General features: G+C 48.1%; 1 protein-coding gene across 1 annotated transcript; it reads right to left on the reverse strand.

Moving 5' to 3' along the window:
* Positions 1-730: 730 nt before the first annotated feature.
* Positions 731-2,529, reverse strand: LOC120910645 (gastrula zinc finger protein XlCGF17.1-like; the record flags this gene model as incomplete). Its single annotated transcript, XM_040322399.1, has 2 exons — positions 2,452-2,529; positions 731-1,699 (listed from the first exon to the last, which is right to left on the reverse strand). Coding segments are annotated over exons 1-2 (1,047 nt in total), but the record flags the coding sequence as incomplete, so codon positions are not given.
* Between the last annotated feature and the right edge of the window lie 15,618 nt (positions 2,530-18,147).

The following is an 18,147-nucleotide window of genomic DNA, read 5'->3' on the forward strand; positions in this document are numbered from 1 at the left end:
CCGGAAAGATACACCAATGTATCTGAATCCGGCCCTATATCTACAATTATATACTTCCACAGATCACATCTCAGCTACGGGCAAAAAATACCCGACTCTTCTATTACAGGTCACTAGAAGGAACCGACAATTATAGGAAATCACCATTTGCCACGGTTGGGGGAATGCGTGTCACATTTGATGAACACCTGGAAGTGTCTGTGAAATCTTCCCCCACAAAATGTAATGAGAGGTAATGACTCCATTTTTATTTTAAAAAGCCTGGAAAACCGCCTTGTAAGTGGTGGGTTAACGCGTTTCGTCCAGGAAGACGACTTGAGAAAACAGACCTCTTGCAAGAGAATAATAGACCTCCAAGTCTCCACACCACAAAATGTACTCAGCCAATGAGAGGGAATGACTCCATTTTTATTTTTCTCCTGCTATCAATGGCCAACACGGTACAACACTTCATCCATGTCTTTGGTGATCTCTGATCTCCTTATGAAGTGTTTCTTACATGATGAAGATCAGCCATGGAGTATATCTGAGGTGTATATCAGGGTGTGCTTCTTCCCCACATGTCCAGCAACATTCATATACAAGACATTTCCCGCACTCACTAATACACCTCGAGAGTTGTGTGGGACCCTTGATGTACAGGAAGACAGGACTTCAGTGAGGAACATTTCCCTCACTCAGGACAGGAAAGTGGCTTCTCCCCAGTGTGAGATCTCTGATGTCTGGAAAGATTGGATTTCAGTGTAAAACATTTCCCGCACTCAGCACAGGAAAATGGCTTCTCCGGCATGTGAGACTTCAGATGTGTAGCAAGATATGAATCTTTTTCAAAACATTTCTCACACTCAGGACAGGAATACGGCTTCTCACCCGTGTGCAATTTCTGATGCGTGCGAAGATTGGACTTCTGTGAAAAACATTTCCCGCACTCAGGACAGGAAAATCGCTTCTCCGTCGTGTGAGACTTCAGATGTGTGACAAGATCTGATTCTTTTAGAAAACATTTCCTACACTCAGAACAAGAAGCCTCATGAGTCCTTTGGTGTCTGGCAAGATTTTGCTTCTGTGAAAAGCCTTTCCCGCACATAGGACAGGAATACGGCTTCTCCCCGGTGTGAGATCTTTGATGTGTGATAAGAATTGATTTCATTGCAAAACTTTTCCCACACTCAGCACAGAAATACGGCTTCTCCCCCGTGTGAGATCTTAGATGTGCTGAAAGATGGCCCTTCTGAAAAAAACATTTCCCGCACTCAGGACAGGAATGCGGCTTCTCACCTGTGTGAAATCTTTTATGCTTCTTAAGATTGCCTTTTAATTTGAAACACTTCCCGCACTCAGCACAGCAAAACGGCTTATCTGTTGGAAGGACAACACCGTCCCTCACAGTCCGAGTTTCCTCAGGATACAGCTTTTTATCAACGTGAGATTCTTGATGTATGGAAAGATCGGACTTCCTTAAAAAGCCTTTCCCACACTCAGCACAGGAATACGGCTTCTCCCCCGTGTGAGATCTCCGATGTGCTAAAAGATGCCCCTTCTGAGAAAAACTTTTCCCGCACTCAGGACAGGAGAACGGCCTCTCTCCTGTGTGAGTTCTTCTATGCTTCTTAAGATTGCCTTTCAAATTGAAAAGCTTCCCGCACTCAGGACAAGGAAACCTCTCACCTGATGGAAGGACGGCACCGTCCCTCACAGTCTGAGGTTCCTCAGGATAAGAGGAATACGATGGTCCGGCACCGTCCCGCACAGTCTGAGGTTCCTCAGGATAAGAGGAATACGATGGTCCGACACCGTCCCGCACAGTCTGAGGTTCCTCAGGATAAGAGGAATACGATGGTCCGGCACCGTCCCGCACAGTCTGAGGTTCCTCAGGATAAGAGGAATACGATGGTCCGACACCGTCCCGCACAGTCTGAGGTTCCTCAGGATAAGAGGAATATGATGGTCCGGCACCGTCCCGCACAGTCTGAGGTTCCTCAGGATAAGAGGAATACGATGGTCCGACACCGTCCCGCACAGTCTGAGGTTCCTCAGGATAAGAGGAATACGATGGTCCGGCACCGTCCCGCACAGTCTGAGGTTCCTCAGGATAAGAGGAATACGATGGTCCGACACCGTCCCGCACAGTCTGAGGTTCCTCAGGATAAGAGGAATACGATGGTCCGGCACCGTCCCGCACAGTCTGAGGTTCCTCAGGATAAGAGGAATACGATGGTCCATCTACACTGTGTGGTGCCGGATGGACATCTGAGGTAGCCGGGTTTTCTCTTGGACTATTCCGCTTATGAGACCTCCAATGTCTGATAAGAGGATATTTCTGTGCAAAACATTTCCCGCACTTAGGACAGGAAAAAGGCTTCTCTCCAGTGTGAACACTCTGATGTATTAAAAGATTGGTCTTCTGTGTAAAACGTTTCCCACACTCAGCACAGGAAAATGGCTTCTCACCCGTGTGAGTTCTTCTATGTACATTAAGATTGCTTTTCCAACTGAAACACTTTCCGCACTCAGGACAAGGAAACACATCATCTGTTGAAAGGGTGGCACTGGAATATGATGGTCCATCTACACTGTGTGGTGCCGGATGGACATTTGAGGTAGTCGGGTTTTCTCCTGGACTATACTGTGTGATGTCCTCATCTTCTACTTTACAGTCTGGAGACAAAGTGAGACAATCCTCTGAGGTTTTCCTCATCTCCCGTCCATCTACTAAAATAGAAATACAAAGATTATTACTAGACATGAGCTGATTGGTTCCCCTAAACCAGGACTCCGCCCACATCAGGCAGCTTTGTCTCTGAGGATCTTACAATTCCCCCCTCAAGGTAACTAGTAAATGGCTCCTCTGATCTCCTACCAGATCATTTGAGACTGCACTCAGTGACTTGGGTCTGAGACTATACAGACATATCCCTCCACCCGGCACAGCCAGCAAATAACAGAGCAAGTAACCCGGGAGAATTGTTCTGTCAGAGATCTCACTAGACCCGGGCATGGGGCAGAAGACCCAAGGTACATACCCCAGGTGTCTAGGTCAAGCAAACCCTATGGTGAAAATCAACATTTTGCTGCCAGCTGAACCCCAGAATCTCCATAAATCCAGTCTAGAGACATAAATTGTGTCTGCAGCACAGAGAAGGAAGATTATCCGAGAGAAATACAGGAATACAGGACGGGGAACACAGCTCAGGAAAGTGACCAGGGGATTACAGGCTGATATCACCCAGTCCCCGCCCTACTCTGGACCAATCAGTGAGCAGTATGGGTGGAGGAATGGATTTAGTGTTAATGACCCACCTGTGCTGATCTCTGTAGGAGTGTCCTCCTCTATAAATGTCCCCGTTATTCCATCCTCCTCCATAGACTGCTGATCATCCCTCACATACGTCTCTTCTTCTTCTTCTGATTTCACCTCAAATTCTATATCGATTGGATCTCCACTCTAAACCAAGAGAATGAGAGAGAATATCATCTGTAAGATATAAACTTACATACAAAATCCACACATCATCTCCACCAGTCCATGTTCTAGATGCTCCGCCCCACCCACCTTGTAACAGTGGGGGATGGTGTGACCTTCCTGTGTGGAATCCCGGGAATACAGAGGACGGAGACATCTCTCTGGGGGGTTCCTGGTATTAGGTGGCTCCATCATATCCTTGTGTCCTTCTGAAAACTCCTCCATCACTCCATACTCCTCATCCTCCTCTTTATACTCTTCTTTAACAACAATATTATAATCCCTGAGGTTTCCACTCTGAATATATAATAAAACATTCATTGTAATAAACATGATTGTGTATAAATCAGAACCTTTTTGCATATTTTCTTTTATTTATCCAAAAAGAAAGAACAGGAAATACATTGTCACATCACATTCCGTTGGGTACATAGAAGGTCTATAACATTCAGGCTAACTTGGCATTCCACAGTTTTTAGACTAGGGTTGTCCCGATACCACTTATTTAAGACTGAGTACGAGTACCGATACTTTTTTTCAAGTACTCGCTGATACCGATTACCGGGACTTAATGTCATGTGACAGTGGCACATGTGTCAGTATTTTTTACAATTATAATTTTTTTATTATTTATTGGGGGGCTTTGGTGGGATATCAGGGGTCTTAACAGACCTCTGACATCTCCCCTTTGAGGCAGGTAAAGGGACTAAGGACACAGATTCCCTGGTCCCGGGTCCCTTTCTCAGCAACCTTAGCTGCACTGAAAATGAATGGAGAGGAGAAAGCGCCTCCTCTCCATTCATAAACACAGGTTATGATGTTTCAGTTATATGAATGGACATAGTCAGTGATCACTGACTCTGTTCATTTGGAAAAGAAGGAGCCGGGTTTAGCGGCTTCTACCTCCGCTCTCCATCTTGACAGATCGAGGACAGAGGGGGCGGAGGAGGATATGGAGGGTGACATGGAGCACAGAGGAGGACAGCAGAAGAACGGAGGGGGATCACGGAGCGCAGAGCTGGTGAGCAGAAGAACGGAGGGTGACACAGAGTGCAGAGGGGGAGAGCAGCAACACGGAAGGGGGACACCGAGCGCAAAGGGGGAGAGCAGCAACCCAGAGGGGGGACACAGAGCGCAGAGGGGGAGAGCAGCAACACGGAGGGGGGACACCGACCACTGACTTTGTTAATTTGGAAAAGAAGTAGCCGAGCTTAGCGGCTCCTACCTCCGCTCTCCATCCTGAGAGATCCAGGACAGAGGGGGCAGAGGAGGATATGGAGGGTGACATGGAGCACAGAGGGGTACAGCAGAAGAACGGAGGGGGAAACCGAGCACAGAGGGGGAGAGCAGCAACACGGAGGGGGGACACCGAGCGCGGAGGGGGAAAGCAGCAACACAGAGGGGGGACACCGACCACGGACTTTGTTCATTCGGAAAAGAAGGAGCCGGGTTTAGGGGCTCCTACCTCCGCTCTCCATCCTGACAGATCGAAGACAGAGGGGGCAGAGGAGGATATGGAGGGTGACACGGAGCGCAGGGGGGGACAGCAGAAGAACGGAGGGGGACACGGAGCGCAGAAGAACGGAGGGTGACACCGAGCGCAGAGGGGGAGAGCAGTAACACGGAGGGGGGACACGGAGTGCAAAGGGAGAGAGCAGCAACACGCTTAGGTCCAGCAGTATCAGGAGATAAGATTCTCCTTTGTCTGCGGCCTCTAGAACGTCATCCCATATTTTGAGCAGCGCCGCTTCTGTTCCGTGACCCGGACGGAAGCCTGATTGAAACGGGTCGAGTAATTTATGTGTGTCTAAATGCAGTTGCAGCTGTTGTACAACTGCTTTCTCCATTACCTTGGAGAAGACATTTAGAGCTGTTACCGGCCTCCGGTTGTTTGGGTCTTTGGGGTCGAGGGTAGGTTTTTTTAGAATTGGTTTTATTGTACCTTGTTTCAGCAAGGTGGGCACCATGCTCTCCTTGAATGATTGGTTTATGAGCTGCGTGATAGCTGGTGCCAGTATATCGGCACTTTCTTTCAGCAGTTTAGTGGGGATGATATCATTGGGTGCTGTGCCGTCACGCAGAGTCCCGATGATGTTTTTAGTGGCATCGATGGAAACGGGTTTTAGAGTGAATTTTGGTGATTGCGGCTGATTTATGTGGGTATTAGGTTTGTGATTTGGGGGGGAGTTGGTGACGGTTCCATTTTGCTGAATACTTTCACTGATTTTTTCAATTTTATTAATGAAATAATCTGATAATTTGTTGCAAAATTCTTGTGAATCAGAATTGGGGGCCTCTAAACAAGCTGGATTCATAGTCTGAGTGACCAGCTTGAAGAGTTCTCGGGGGCGGTTAAGGGCATTTGCGATGATGTTGGAGAAATGATTTTTTTTGGCCGTGAAGATTTCTTTGCGATATTTCTTCGTTATTACCTTGTAAATGGTGAGGTTTTTATCTGAAGAGCACCTTATACTGCTCTTTCCTGTTTTGAGCCGAGAGGACCAAGTCCTTCATTAGGCCCCTATCTCTCTTACCATATTTAGCCACCTTGCAATAGAGGGTGGCCTAGGATTCCTCCAGTGCAAGGTAACACAGGCTTTGGCAGCATTGATCAGGTGACACAGTACCGACATTTTTTATAGGTCTGCACCGGGATTTGTGAGCAATGGAGCAAGAAACATTGCTCAATAGATGTTCCTCATCTACCTGATGATGGTGGGGGATGGTGTGACCTTCCTGTGTGGAATCCCGGGAATACAGAGGACGGGGACATCTCTCTGGTGGGTTCCTGGTATTAGGTGGCTCCGTCATATCCTTGGGTCCTTCTGAAAACTCCTCCATCACCTCATACTCCTCATCCTCCTCTTTTATCTCTTCTTTAACATCAATGTTATCATCCCCGAGGTTTCCACTCTGAATATATAATAAAACATTCATTATAACAAACATGCTTGTGTATAAATCATAACCACCAATAATTGTTCCTCATCTACCTGATGGTGGTGGGGGATGGTGTGACCTTCCTGTGTGGAATCCCGGGAATACAGAGGACGGGGACATCTCTCTGGTGGGTTCCTGTAGCTGGATGACTCCACCATGGTGTCCTGGTACAGATCGTTGTGTTCTTCCTCCATCACCCCATCCTCATCATCCTCCTCCTTTATCTCTTCTTTAACCTCAACTTTAGGATCTCTCAGGTTTCCACTCTGAATATAGAATAAAAATGACATCAATGGTAACAATGCAGATAATGTACAGATCCTAATGATACTATCAGTGATTGTTCCTCATCTACCTGATGATGGTGGGGGATGGTGTGACCTTCCTGTGTGGAATCCCGGGAATACAGAGGACGGGGACATCTCTCTGGTGGGTTCCCATTACTGGATCCATCTGTAGGAAACACACACACTGACTGAATACATTGTTTCTATGTGTTTATCAGATGATGGGGGATCTAGGTGGAGCCTCCGTACTGCTCTCTCCTTTACAATAAAGTCTCCTCTTACCCGGTGATGTGAGGGGCGGCTGATTGTCCATCATGACGTCCTTGTAGAGATCCTTGTGTCCTTCTAAATACTCCCACTCCTCCATGGAGAAATAGACAGTGACATCCTGACACCTTATAGGAACCTGACACACACAATGATACCGTCACCATCCAGACACACCCCTTGTCTGTTACTGGATAATGTCCCAGAATCCTCCTCACCTCTCCTGTCAGCAGCTCCATCATCTTCTTGGTGACTTCTAGAATCTTCTCCATGTTGTGTCTCTCAGGTTTTAGGGAGTCACATGGAGGCACTGTGATGGTCATGTGATCACCTGACTTCACAAGAGGAAATCTCTGTATTGGGGAACCAATAGGAATATCATGTTAGAATCCCTGAATCCTCCTCACCTCTCCGGTCAGGTCTGTGTTTAATTAATAGAGATAAGAGTGATGTCATGTGACCTCCCAGAATCCTCCTCACCCCTCCGGTCAGGTCTGTGTTTTATTAATAGAGATAAGAGTGATGTCATGTGACCTCCCAGAATCCTCCTCACCTCTCCGGTCAGGTCTGTGTATTATTAATAGAGATAAGAGTGATGTCATGTGACCTCCCAGAATCCTCCTCACCTCTCCGGTCAGGTCTGTGTTAATAATAGAGATAAGAGTGGTGTCATGTGACCTCCCAGAATCCTCCTCACCTCTCCGGTCAGGTCTGTGTTTTATTAATAGAGATAAGAGTGATGTCATGTGACCTCCCAGAATCCTCCTCACCTCTCCGGTCAGGTCTGTGTTTTAATAATAGAGATAAGAGTGATGTCATGTAACCTCCCAGAATCCTCCTCACCTTTCCGGTCAGCAGGTAGATGATCTCCAGGGTGAGGTTTAGCATCTTCTCAGTCATGTGACTCCGGTCCTCCTCCATCCTCATTGGTGTGGTCATGTGATCTATGCAGGTTTCTCTGTAGACAGATAGTGGCGAATTATTTGGACTGTATTGGTTGTACAATGTTAGGATGGGGATAGAAGGGGTTAATATGCCGGCTGCCTCCGGCAATTGGAACAGGTAAATCAGGTTTTTCTATTTAAAAAAACGTGCATAATTATTCATTTAGTAAATCTGCATGAGCATTCATTGTGTGCGGATTTCATTTTATTAAGGGTAGTAGTGAAATATCACATTGGGGGCCACTAGATGGAGCTGAGGAGCACAAGAAATACATAGAGATATATCTTTGTAACAATGTAGAAATTCTGGAGAACACATGGATAGGGGGAGAGCAGTTGCTGCACAGGGAGACAGTAGGGGGGGGGGGGACGTTGCTGCACAGGGAGACAGTAGGGGGGGACGTTGCTGCACAGGGAGACAGTAGGGGGAGAGCAGTTTGGGGGAGAGAAGTTGCTGCACAGGGAGACAGTTTGTAGAGAGACGTTGCTACATGGGCAGACAATAGGGGGAGAGACGTTGCTGCATGGGGAGACAGTAGGGGGAGAGCAGTTGGGGGAGAGAAGTTGCTGCACAGGGAGACAGTAGGGGGAGAGCAGTTGCTGCACAGGGAGACAGTAGGGGGAGAGCAGTTGGGGGAGAGATGTTGCTGCACAGGGAGACAGTAGGGGGAGAGAAGTTGCTGCACAGGGAGACAGTAGGGGGAGAGAAGTTGCTGCACAGGGAGACAGTAGGGGGAGAGCAGTTGCTGCACAGGGAGACAGTAGGGGGAGAGCAGTTCAGTTGCTGCACAGGGAGACAGTAGGGGGAGAGCAGTTGCTGCACAGGGAGACAGAAGGGGGAGAGACGTTAATGCACAAGGAGATAGCACAGGAGAGCAGTTGCTGCACATAGAGGCAGTAGGGGGAGAGACGTTAATGCACGAGGAGATAGTAAAGGAGAGCAGTTGCTGCACATGGAGACATTGAAAAGTGACAGCAGAATAAGACAGTAGGGGAGAGCAGTTTCTCCACGGGGAGACATTGAAAAGTGACAGCAGAATAAGACAGTAGGGGGAGAGACATTGCTGCATGGGGACACAGTAGGGGGAGAGCAGTTGCTGCACAGAGAGACAGTAGGGGGAGAGAAGTTAATGCACAAGGGGATAGTAGGGGGAGAGCAGTTGCTGCACAGGGTGATAGTAGGGTAGAGCAGTTGCTGCACAGGGAGATAGTAGGGGAGAGCAGTTGCTGCACAGGGAGATAGTAGGGGAGAGAAGTTGCTGCACAGGGAGATAGTAGGGGAGAGCAGTTGCTGCACAGGGAGATAGTAGGGGAGAGCAGTTGCTGCACAGGGAGATAGTAGGGGAGAGCAGTTGCTGCACAGGGAGATAGTAGGGGAGAGCAGTTGCTGCACAGGGAGATAGTAGGGTAGAGCAGTTGCTGCACATGGAGATAGTAGGGGGAGAGCAGTTGCTGCACAGGGAGATAGTAGGGGAGAGCAGTTGCTGCACAGTGAGATAGTAGGGGAGAGCAGTTGCTGCACAGGGAGATAGTAGGGGAGAGCAGTTGCTGCACAGGGAGATAGTAGGGTAGAGCAGTTGCTGCACATGGAGATAGTAGGGGGAGAGCAGTTGCTGCATGAGGAGATAGTAGGGGAAAGCAGTTGCTGCACAGGGAGATAGTAGGGGAGAGAAGTTGCTGCACATGGAGAGATAGTAGGGGGGAGAGCAGTTGCTGCACATGGAAGATATAAAGATCTACATAGGAGAACTCGGACCTCCTTCCTCCTGTCAATGACCCCTTTAGTGATATTAAGATCTATATAGAGGAATCAGGACCCCCTTCCTCCTGCTGGTGACCCCTCTAGTGATATAAAGATCTATATAGAGGAATCAGGACCTCCTTCCTCCTAATAGTGATATTATTATCATTATTATACACGATTTATAGAGCGCCAACAGTTTACGAAGTGCTTTACAATGTATAAGGGGGACAGTACAATTATAGTACAGTTCAATACAGAAGGGACAGGAGGGCCCGGCTCGTAGAGCTTACATTTTAAAGGGAGGGGTGGTGGTACAAAAGGTAATAGCTGCAGAGAATGATTTGATGGGGGTGACTGGAGGACAGTTGTTAGGTGGGTGTGGGATAGGCTTCCCTGAATAAATGAGTTCTTAGGGATCTCCTTAAGGTGGACAGGGTAGGGAGTTCCAGAGGATGGGAGAGGCTCTGGAAAAGTCCTGAAGGCGAGCATGGGAGAAGATAACAAGGGAGCTAGAGAGCAGGAGGCCCTGGGAGGAGCGGAGGGGACGATTTGGGCGATATCTGCAGATGAGGTTGGTGATGTAGATGGGGGCGATGTTGTGACTGGCCTTGTATGTTATGGTTAGCATTTTGAATTTTACACGATGGGGGAGGGGAAGCCAGTGAAGGGAATGGTAGAGAGGAGCAGCAGTCACGGATTGGTTAGTGAGGTGTATTAATCTAGCAGCAGAATTCATAATAGAAGGGGAGGAGCCTCCGTAAGGGCAGGCCATTAAGGAGAGAGTTGCAGTAGTCAAGGCGGGAAATAATCTCGGGGGGGAATAAGTTGCTTTGTGGTGTCATTAGTCAGGAACGGTCGAATTCTGGTGATGTTGCAGAGGTTAAGGCGGCAGGATTTATCCAGTGATTGGATGTGGGGGCTAAAGGAGAGGTCAGAGTCAAGGATTACACCCAGCACCCAGGCATGTGTGGAGGGACCAATGGTTGTGCTGTTGATATAAATGGTAAAGTCATGGGGGGGCCGTGAAGAAGGAAATATAACAAGCTCAGTTTTAGAAAGATTTAGGTAGATTCACAAAGAGTTAGGCCGGCTTATCAGTAGATATCAGTAGATAAGCCGACCTAACTCTGAATCTACGCCGGCGTTTGTTTAAGCGTATGCTCAAACAGAGATACGCTTAACCACTTCCCGCCCGGCCTATGGCCGATTTACGTCCGGGAAGTGGTTATGAAATCCTGACAGGACGTTCTAGAACGTCCTGCAGGATTTCATGCCGCGCGCGCCCGTGGGGGCGCGCATCGCGGCGATCGGTGATGCGGGGTGTCAGTCTGACACCCTGCATCTCCGATCTCGGTAAAGAGCCTCCGGCGGAGACTCTTTACCACGTGATCAGCCGTGTCCAACCACGGCTGATCACGATGTAAACAGGAAGAGCCGTCGATGGCTCTTCCTCACTCGCGTCTGACAGACGCGAGTAGAGGATAGCCGATCGGCGGCTCTCCTGACAGGGGGGGTTAGCGCTGATTGTTTATCAGCGCAGCCCCCCCTCGGATCGCCACCCTGGAGCACCAGGGATGCCCACCCTGGAGCACCAGGGTGGGCAAAAAAAAAAAAAATGGCAAAAAAAAAAATAAAAAAAAAAAAGTCTAAAAAAAAGTCTAAAAAAAAAGTCTAAAAAAAAAAAGCATAAAGAAAAAAGATGCCAGTCAGTGCCCACAAATGGGCACTGACTGGCAACCTGGCAAAAATAAGTGCTGCCACCCCAGTGTCCATCAGCGCCACCCCAGTGTCCATCAGCGCCACCCCAGTGTCCATCAGTGCCACCCCACAGTGCCCATCCATGCCCAGTGCCCACCTATCAGTGCCCATCTGTGCCACCCATAAGTATCCATCAGTGCCGCCCATCTGTGCCGCTTATGAGTGCCCATCTGTGCCGCCCATGAGTGCCCAGTGCCGCCTATGTGTGCCCATCAGTGCCGCCTATGTGTGCCCATCAGTGCCGCCTATGTGTGCCCATCAGTGCCGCCTATGTGTGCCCATCAGTGCCGCCTATGTGTGCCCATCAGTGCCGCCTATGTGTGCCCATCAGTGTCGCATACCAGCGCCGCCAATCAGTGCCACCTCATCTGTGCCCGTCAGTACTACCTCATCGATGTCCATCAGTGCCATCTCATCGGTGCCCATTAGTGCCGCCATATCAGTGCCCGTAATTGAAAGAGAAAACTTATTTACAAAAAAATTAACAGAAAAAAATAAAAACGTAATTTTTTTTCCAAATTTTCAGCCTTTTTTTAGTTGTTGCGCAAAAAAAAAAAAATCGCAGAGGTGATCGAATACCACCAAAAGAAAGCTCTATTTGTGGGGAAAAAAGGACGCCAATTTTGTTTGGGTACAGTGTAGCATGACCGCGCAATTGCCATTCAAAGTGCGACAGTGTTGAAAGCTGAAAATTGGCTTGGGCGGGAAGCTGCGTAAGTACCTGGTATGGAAGTGGTTAAACAAAGCTAAGATAGGCCGGCTTGCGCCGTTCTATCTTAGCTTGCAATTTTTTGGATGGCCGCTAGGTGGCGCTTCCAATGTGGCCGGCGTAGATTATGTAAATTAGCTTTTACGCCGATTCCCGAACGTACGCGAGTCCGCTGCAGTCGATTAACGTTGTTTCCGTAAGGCCTTAGGCGGCCTAAAGTTATTCCACCTATGAGGTGGAATAACAGTGTTAAAGTATGGCCGCCGTTCCCGCCGCGAGGTTCGAATTTTTTTACGTCGTTTGCGTAAGTCGTCCGCGAATCGGGAGTTTCGTCGTTTACGTCCACGTCGAAATCAATAGGCCCGTACGGCCTACTTAGCCGCAATGCGCACTGGGAAATGTAGTCGCCCAGCGCATGCGCAGTGTCAAAAAACGTGAGGTCAAGCCTCATTTCCATACAACACGCCCCCCACCAAGTCATTTGAATTAGGCGCCCTTACGCCCGCTCGTTTGAGGCTACGCCGCCGTAGATTAGCAGGTAAGTGGTTTGAAAATCACTACTAGCCTAGTTAATTTACGGCGGTGTAGCCTAAACAGGCTAGGCTAGGCCGTCCTTAATATAAGCCTTTCTACGTGAATCTACCTAATTGAGTCCATGCCGATCCCGGGACCGTAGGAAGAGCAGAGGAGCCCGGGGTATATGGCAGAGGTATTCAGGTGCAGGGGAGGGGTTGGTATCATCAAAGAAAGGGTGTGGAAGTGCCAATTGCAGTACAACCCAAATCTCACCCCTCGTTACAAGAGACTGATATGGTGAGAAGGTGACATCTCCACAATAAAGAGAATGTGAGGCCCCCGTAAGTGGGGGAATGTTCTGCCCCTGAAGGGGTTAATCTAGGTTTCCACACTATATATGTGTGTATCATCATCTGCTGGAGATAAAAGACGTCACAGTGACTATGGAGGAAGAGGACGGACATGACGGGGTTACTGGGTGTAAATAGAAGATAAGATCTTATTACCTCCTCTGCTGCCAATTTCTGCAACGTCACCTTTGTACTTCGTAGCTCAGGAATTTCCTGTCTGTAGCGACATCACTTCCTGTCTTCCATAGAGACTTCCTATCCATGCCTGACATTACTTCCTGTCTTCTATAGACATTTCCTGTCTCTATGGTAGAATTGAGATCACCACCTTGTGGAGCTCAGAGGAACTGCAGCACCAGAGAAACGTCTCGTAGTCTGAACACGGCCTTGTATATCCTTATAGATGGGTCATCTCCACTCCCACCAAGGGCGATAGAAATATATTACTGCCTAGTCCAGCCTTTCTTAGCCAGGGTTCCTCCAAAGGGTTCTAGGGGTTCCTTGAGGAATGGACAATTTCTGTCTCTCAGTAACAACTGACATCAATGATCTGTAAGGGGGGCAGTCTTCCCACTGATGACGATGATGTAAGAAAGTCCTTCTCCCACTGACCACTGATTTAAAGGAGCCTTTCTCCCATTGGTCACCAATGTAAGGGACCACTACACTCCTTCCTCCTGCTGGCGACCCCTCTAGTGATATAAAGATCTATATAGAGGAATCAGGACCTCCTTCCCCCCTGCTGGTGACCCCTCTAGTGATATAAAGATCTATATAGAGGGATCAGAACCTCCTTCCTCCTGCTGGTGACCCCTCTAGTGATAGAATGATCTATATAGAGGAATCAGGACCTCCTTCCTCCTGCTGGTGACCCCTCTAGTGATATACAGATCTATATAGAGGAATCAGGACCTCCTTCCCCCCTGCTGGTGACCCCTCTAGTGATATAAAGATCTATATAGAGGGATCAGAACCTCCTTCCTCCTGCTGGTGACCCCTCTAGTGATAGAATGATCTATATAGAGGGATCAGAACCTCCTTCCTCCTGCTGGTGACCCCTCTAGTGATAGAATGATCTATATAGAGGAATCAGGACCTCCTTCCTCCTGCTGGTGACCCCTCTAGTGATATAAAGATCTATATAGAGGAATCAGGACCTCCTTCCTCCTGCTGGTGACCCCTCTAGTGATAGAATGATCTATATAGAGGAATCAGGACCTCCTTCCTCCTGCTGGTGACCCCTCTAGTGATAGAATGATCTATATAGAGGAATCAGGACCTCCTTCCTCCTGCTGGTGACCCCTCTAGTGATATAAAGATCTATATAGAGGAATCGGGACCTCCTTCCTCCTGCTGGTGACCCCTCTAGTGATATAAAGATCTATATAGAGGAATCAGGACCTCCTTCCCCCCTGCTGGTGACCCCTATAGTGATATAAAGATCTATATAGAGGAATCAGGACCTCCTTCCTCCTGCTGGTGACCCCTCTAGTGATATAAAGATCTATATAGAGGAATCAGGACCTCCTTCCTCCTGCTGGTGATCCCTCTAGAGATATAAAAATCTATATAGAGGAATCAGGACCTCCTTCCTCCTGCTGGTGATCCCTCTAGTGATATAAAGATCTATATAGAGGAATCGGGACCTCCTTCCTCCTGCTGGTGACCCCTCTAGTGATATAAAGATCTATATAGAGGAATCAGGACCTCCTTCCTCCTGCTGGTGACCCCTCTAGTGATAGAATGATCTATATAGAGGAATCAGGACCTCCTTCCTCCTGCTGGTGACCCCTCTAGTGATAGAATGATCTATATAGAGGAATCAGGACCTCCTTCCTCCTGCTGGTGACCCCTCTAGAGATATAAAGATCTATATAGAGGAATCAGGACCTCCTTCCTCCTGCTGGTGACCCCTCTAGTGATATAAAGATCTATATAGAGGAATCGGGACCTCCTTCCTCCTGCTGGTGACCCCTCTAGTGATATAAAGATCTATATAGAGGAATCAGGACCTCCTTCCCCCCTGCTGGTGACCCCTCTAGTGATATAAAGATCTATATAGAGGAATCAGGACCTCCTTCCTCCTGCTGGTGACCCCTCTAGTGATAGAATGATCTATATAGAGGAATCAGGACCTCCTTCCTCCTGCTGGTGACCCCTCTAGAGATATAAAGATCTATATAGAGGAATCAGGACCTCCTTCCTCCTGCTGGTGACCCCTCTAGTGATATAAAGATCTATATAGAGGAATCAGGACCTCCTTCCTCCTGCTGGAGACTCCTCTAGTGATATAAAGATCTATATAGAGGAATCAGGACCTCCTTCCTGGGGGAGAGAATGAATGAATGAATTATATAGCGCTACACATGCGAACTGAATCGCCTCCAGGCACTTTTTTGCAGCCAGTGTCTTCCTGGCTGGTGCGGTCGTTTACCCCATAGGATCATGACACACTTGGGACACACAGTCGTACACACATATATACTGGGCCAATTTGGACAGGATCCAATGAACCTACCAGCATGTCTTTGGAGTGTGGGAGGAAACCAGAGTACCTGGAGAAAACTCACGCAGACACAGGGAGAACATGCAAACTCCAGGCAGATGATGTCGTGGTCGGGATGCGAACCAGTGACCCTTTTTTGCTGCTAGGTGAAAGTGCTAACCACTACACCACTGGGCTGGGGTGTGGAAGTGCCAATTTCAGAAAAACCCAAATCGAAATCTCATCCCTCATACAGGAGACTGATAAGGTGAGAAGGTGACACATCTCCAATATGAAGAGAATGTTCCGGCCCGTAAGCGGGGGAATGTTCTGACCCTGAAGGAGTTGATCTAGGTTTCCACACTATGGGCTAGATTCAGCAAAGAATGACGCCGGCGTATCTATAGATACGCCGCATAAATTCAAAGCTGCGCCGGCGTATCTACTTTCTATATTCAGAAAGCTAGATACGCCGACATTAGCCTAAGATCCGACTGGCGTAATTCTATTACTCCGTCGTATCTTAGGGTGCATTCTCACGCTGGCCGCTAGCTTCCGTTGTTTTCGGTGTAGAATATGCAAATTACCTAGTTACGTCGATTCACAAACGTACGTGCGCCCGGCGTTCGTTTTTTACGTCGTTTGCGTAAGGCTTTTTCGGCGTAACGTTGTGCCTGCTTCTATGAGGCGCACTCATTGTTAAGTATGGACGTCGTTCCCGCTTCGATTTTTGATTTTTTTACGTTGTTTGCGTAAGTCGTTCGCGAATAGGGCTGGACGCAATTTAGGTTCAAGTCGAAACCAATGACGTCCTTGCAACGTCATTTGGAGCAATGCACACTGGGATATGTACACGGACGGCGCATGCGCCGTTCGTACAAAACGTCAATCACGTCAGGTCAACACACATTAACATAAAACACGCCCCCCCCTTACACATTTGAATTACGTGCACTTACGCCGGCCCCATTTACGCTACGCCGCCGCAACTTACGGAGCAAGTGCTTTGTGAATACTGCACTTGCTCCTGTAAGTTGCGGCGGCGTAGCGTAAATACGATACGCTGCGCCGCCATTAGATTGCGCACCCCTACCTGAATCTAGCCCAAGATATGTGTGTATCCTCATCTGCTGGAGATAAAAGACGTCACAGTGACTATGGAGGAAGAGGACGGACATGACGGGGGTTACTGGGTGTAAATAGAAAATAAGATCTTATTACCTCCTCTGCTGCCACTTCCAGCGACGTCTCCTCTCTACTTCCTCCCGACTCACCTCTCACCCGGAACTTCTAATTTATAACCTGACATCACTTCCTGTCTTCCATTTTATTATTTTCAATCCTATTTTGTTCTGTTTTACTCTATTAGTAGCGGTACCCCCTTGGGGGCTGCTAATAGACTCTATACCCCACTGGTTACCTGGGGCCAGATTCACAAAGAGATACGACGGCGTATCTCCTGATACGCCGTCGTATCTCTGAGATCCGACGGTCGGATCTATGCGACTGAGTCAAAAGAATCAGTTACGCATAGATCTCCCTTAGATCCGACTGGTGCAAGTGACTTACATCGTCTGATCTTAGGCTGCATTCTCCCGCCGGCCGCTAGGTGGCGCTTCGTTTTTTTACGCGACGAATATGCAAATTCCGATTTCCGCCGATTCAGAAACGAACGCCCGCCCGTCGCTTTTTTTTTTACATCGTTTGCGTTCGGCTTTTTCCGGCGTATACTTACCCTTGCTATATGCGGCGTATCCAATGTTAAGTATGGCCGTCGCTCCCGCGCCGAGTTTCCAATTTTTACGTCGTTAGCGTAAGTCGGTCGCGAATACGGATCGACGCAATTTACGTTCACGCCGAAAATAATGATGTCCTAGCGACGTCATTTGGAGCATGCGCACTAGGAAATTTCGCCGGCGGCGCATGCGCAGTTAAATTGGCGCGGGGACCAGCCTGATTTAAATTGTACACTCCCCCTAGTCGCGGAATTTGAATTCCGCTGGGGGAGTTACGATCCGCCGGCGCAAGTTTGGAGGTAAGTGCTTTGTGAATACTGCACTAGCCTCGCAAAATTGCGCCGGCGGATCGTAAATCACATAGATTAGCGGATCTTTAGATCCGCGTAATCTATGTGAATCTACCCCCTTGACTCTGCAAATCCTCTCTTACCTCTGACACCTCGGGTCCCATCCTGCAATGTTGCGTTAGTAATGAGAAAACTCACACAGAATCACTGAACCACTCAGATAAGTTTACTGAGATAAAAAAGAATTAACACAAAGAATGGCATGAGTAAAACACAGCCTAAGGTTGACAGAAAGTACCGTGTTTCCCCAAAAATAAGACCTAACCCGAAAATAAGACCCAACGTTATTTTCCAGTTGGGCTGCAATAAAAGCCCTACCCCGAAAATAAGCCCTAATTTAAAATGCTTGTAAAATCCTATAATCCACTCTATTACAGTAGTATATAACGTACAACGTGTGTGTTTCTGTAATATAATCGCGGGGAGGAAAGCTCCGGCGGGTCACAGAAGCGCAGAGAGGCGCTATAACGAAGGTATTTGGCACAATTATATTACAGAAACACGCACATTGTACATTATATAATACTGTAATAGAGCGGATTATAGGATTTTACAAGCATTTTAACTCAGTTCACACACTGGGGATTCCTGACAGGCA

The sequence above is a fragment of the Rana temporaria genome, chromosome 8 (assembly GCF_905171775.1).
Source record: "Rana temporaria chromosome 8, aRanTem1.1, whole genome shotgun sequence".
NCBI classification, from domain to species: Eukaryota; Metazoa; Chordata; class Amphibia; order Anura; family Ranidae; genus Rana; species Rana temporaria.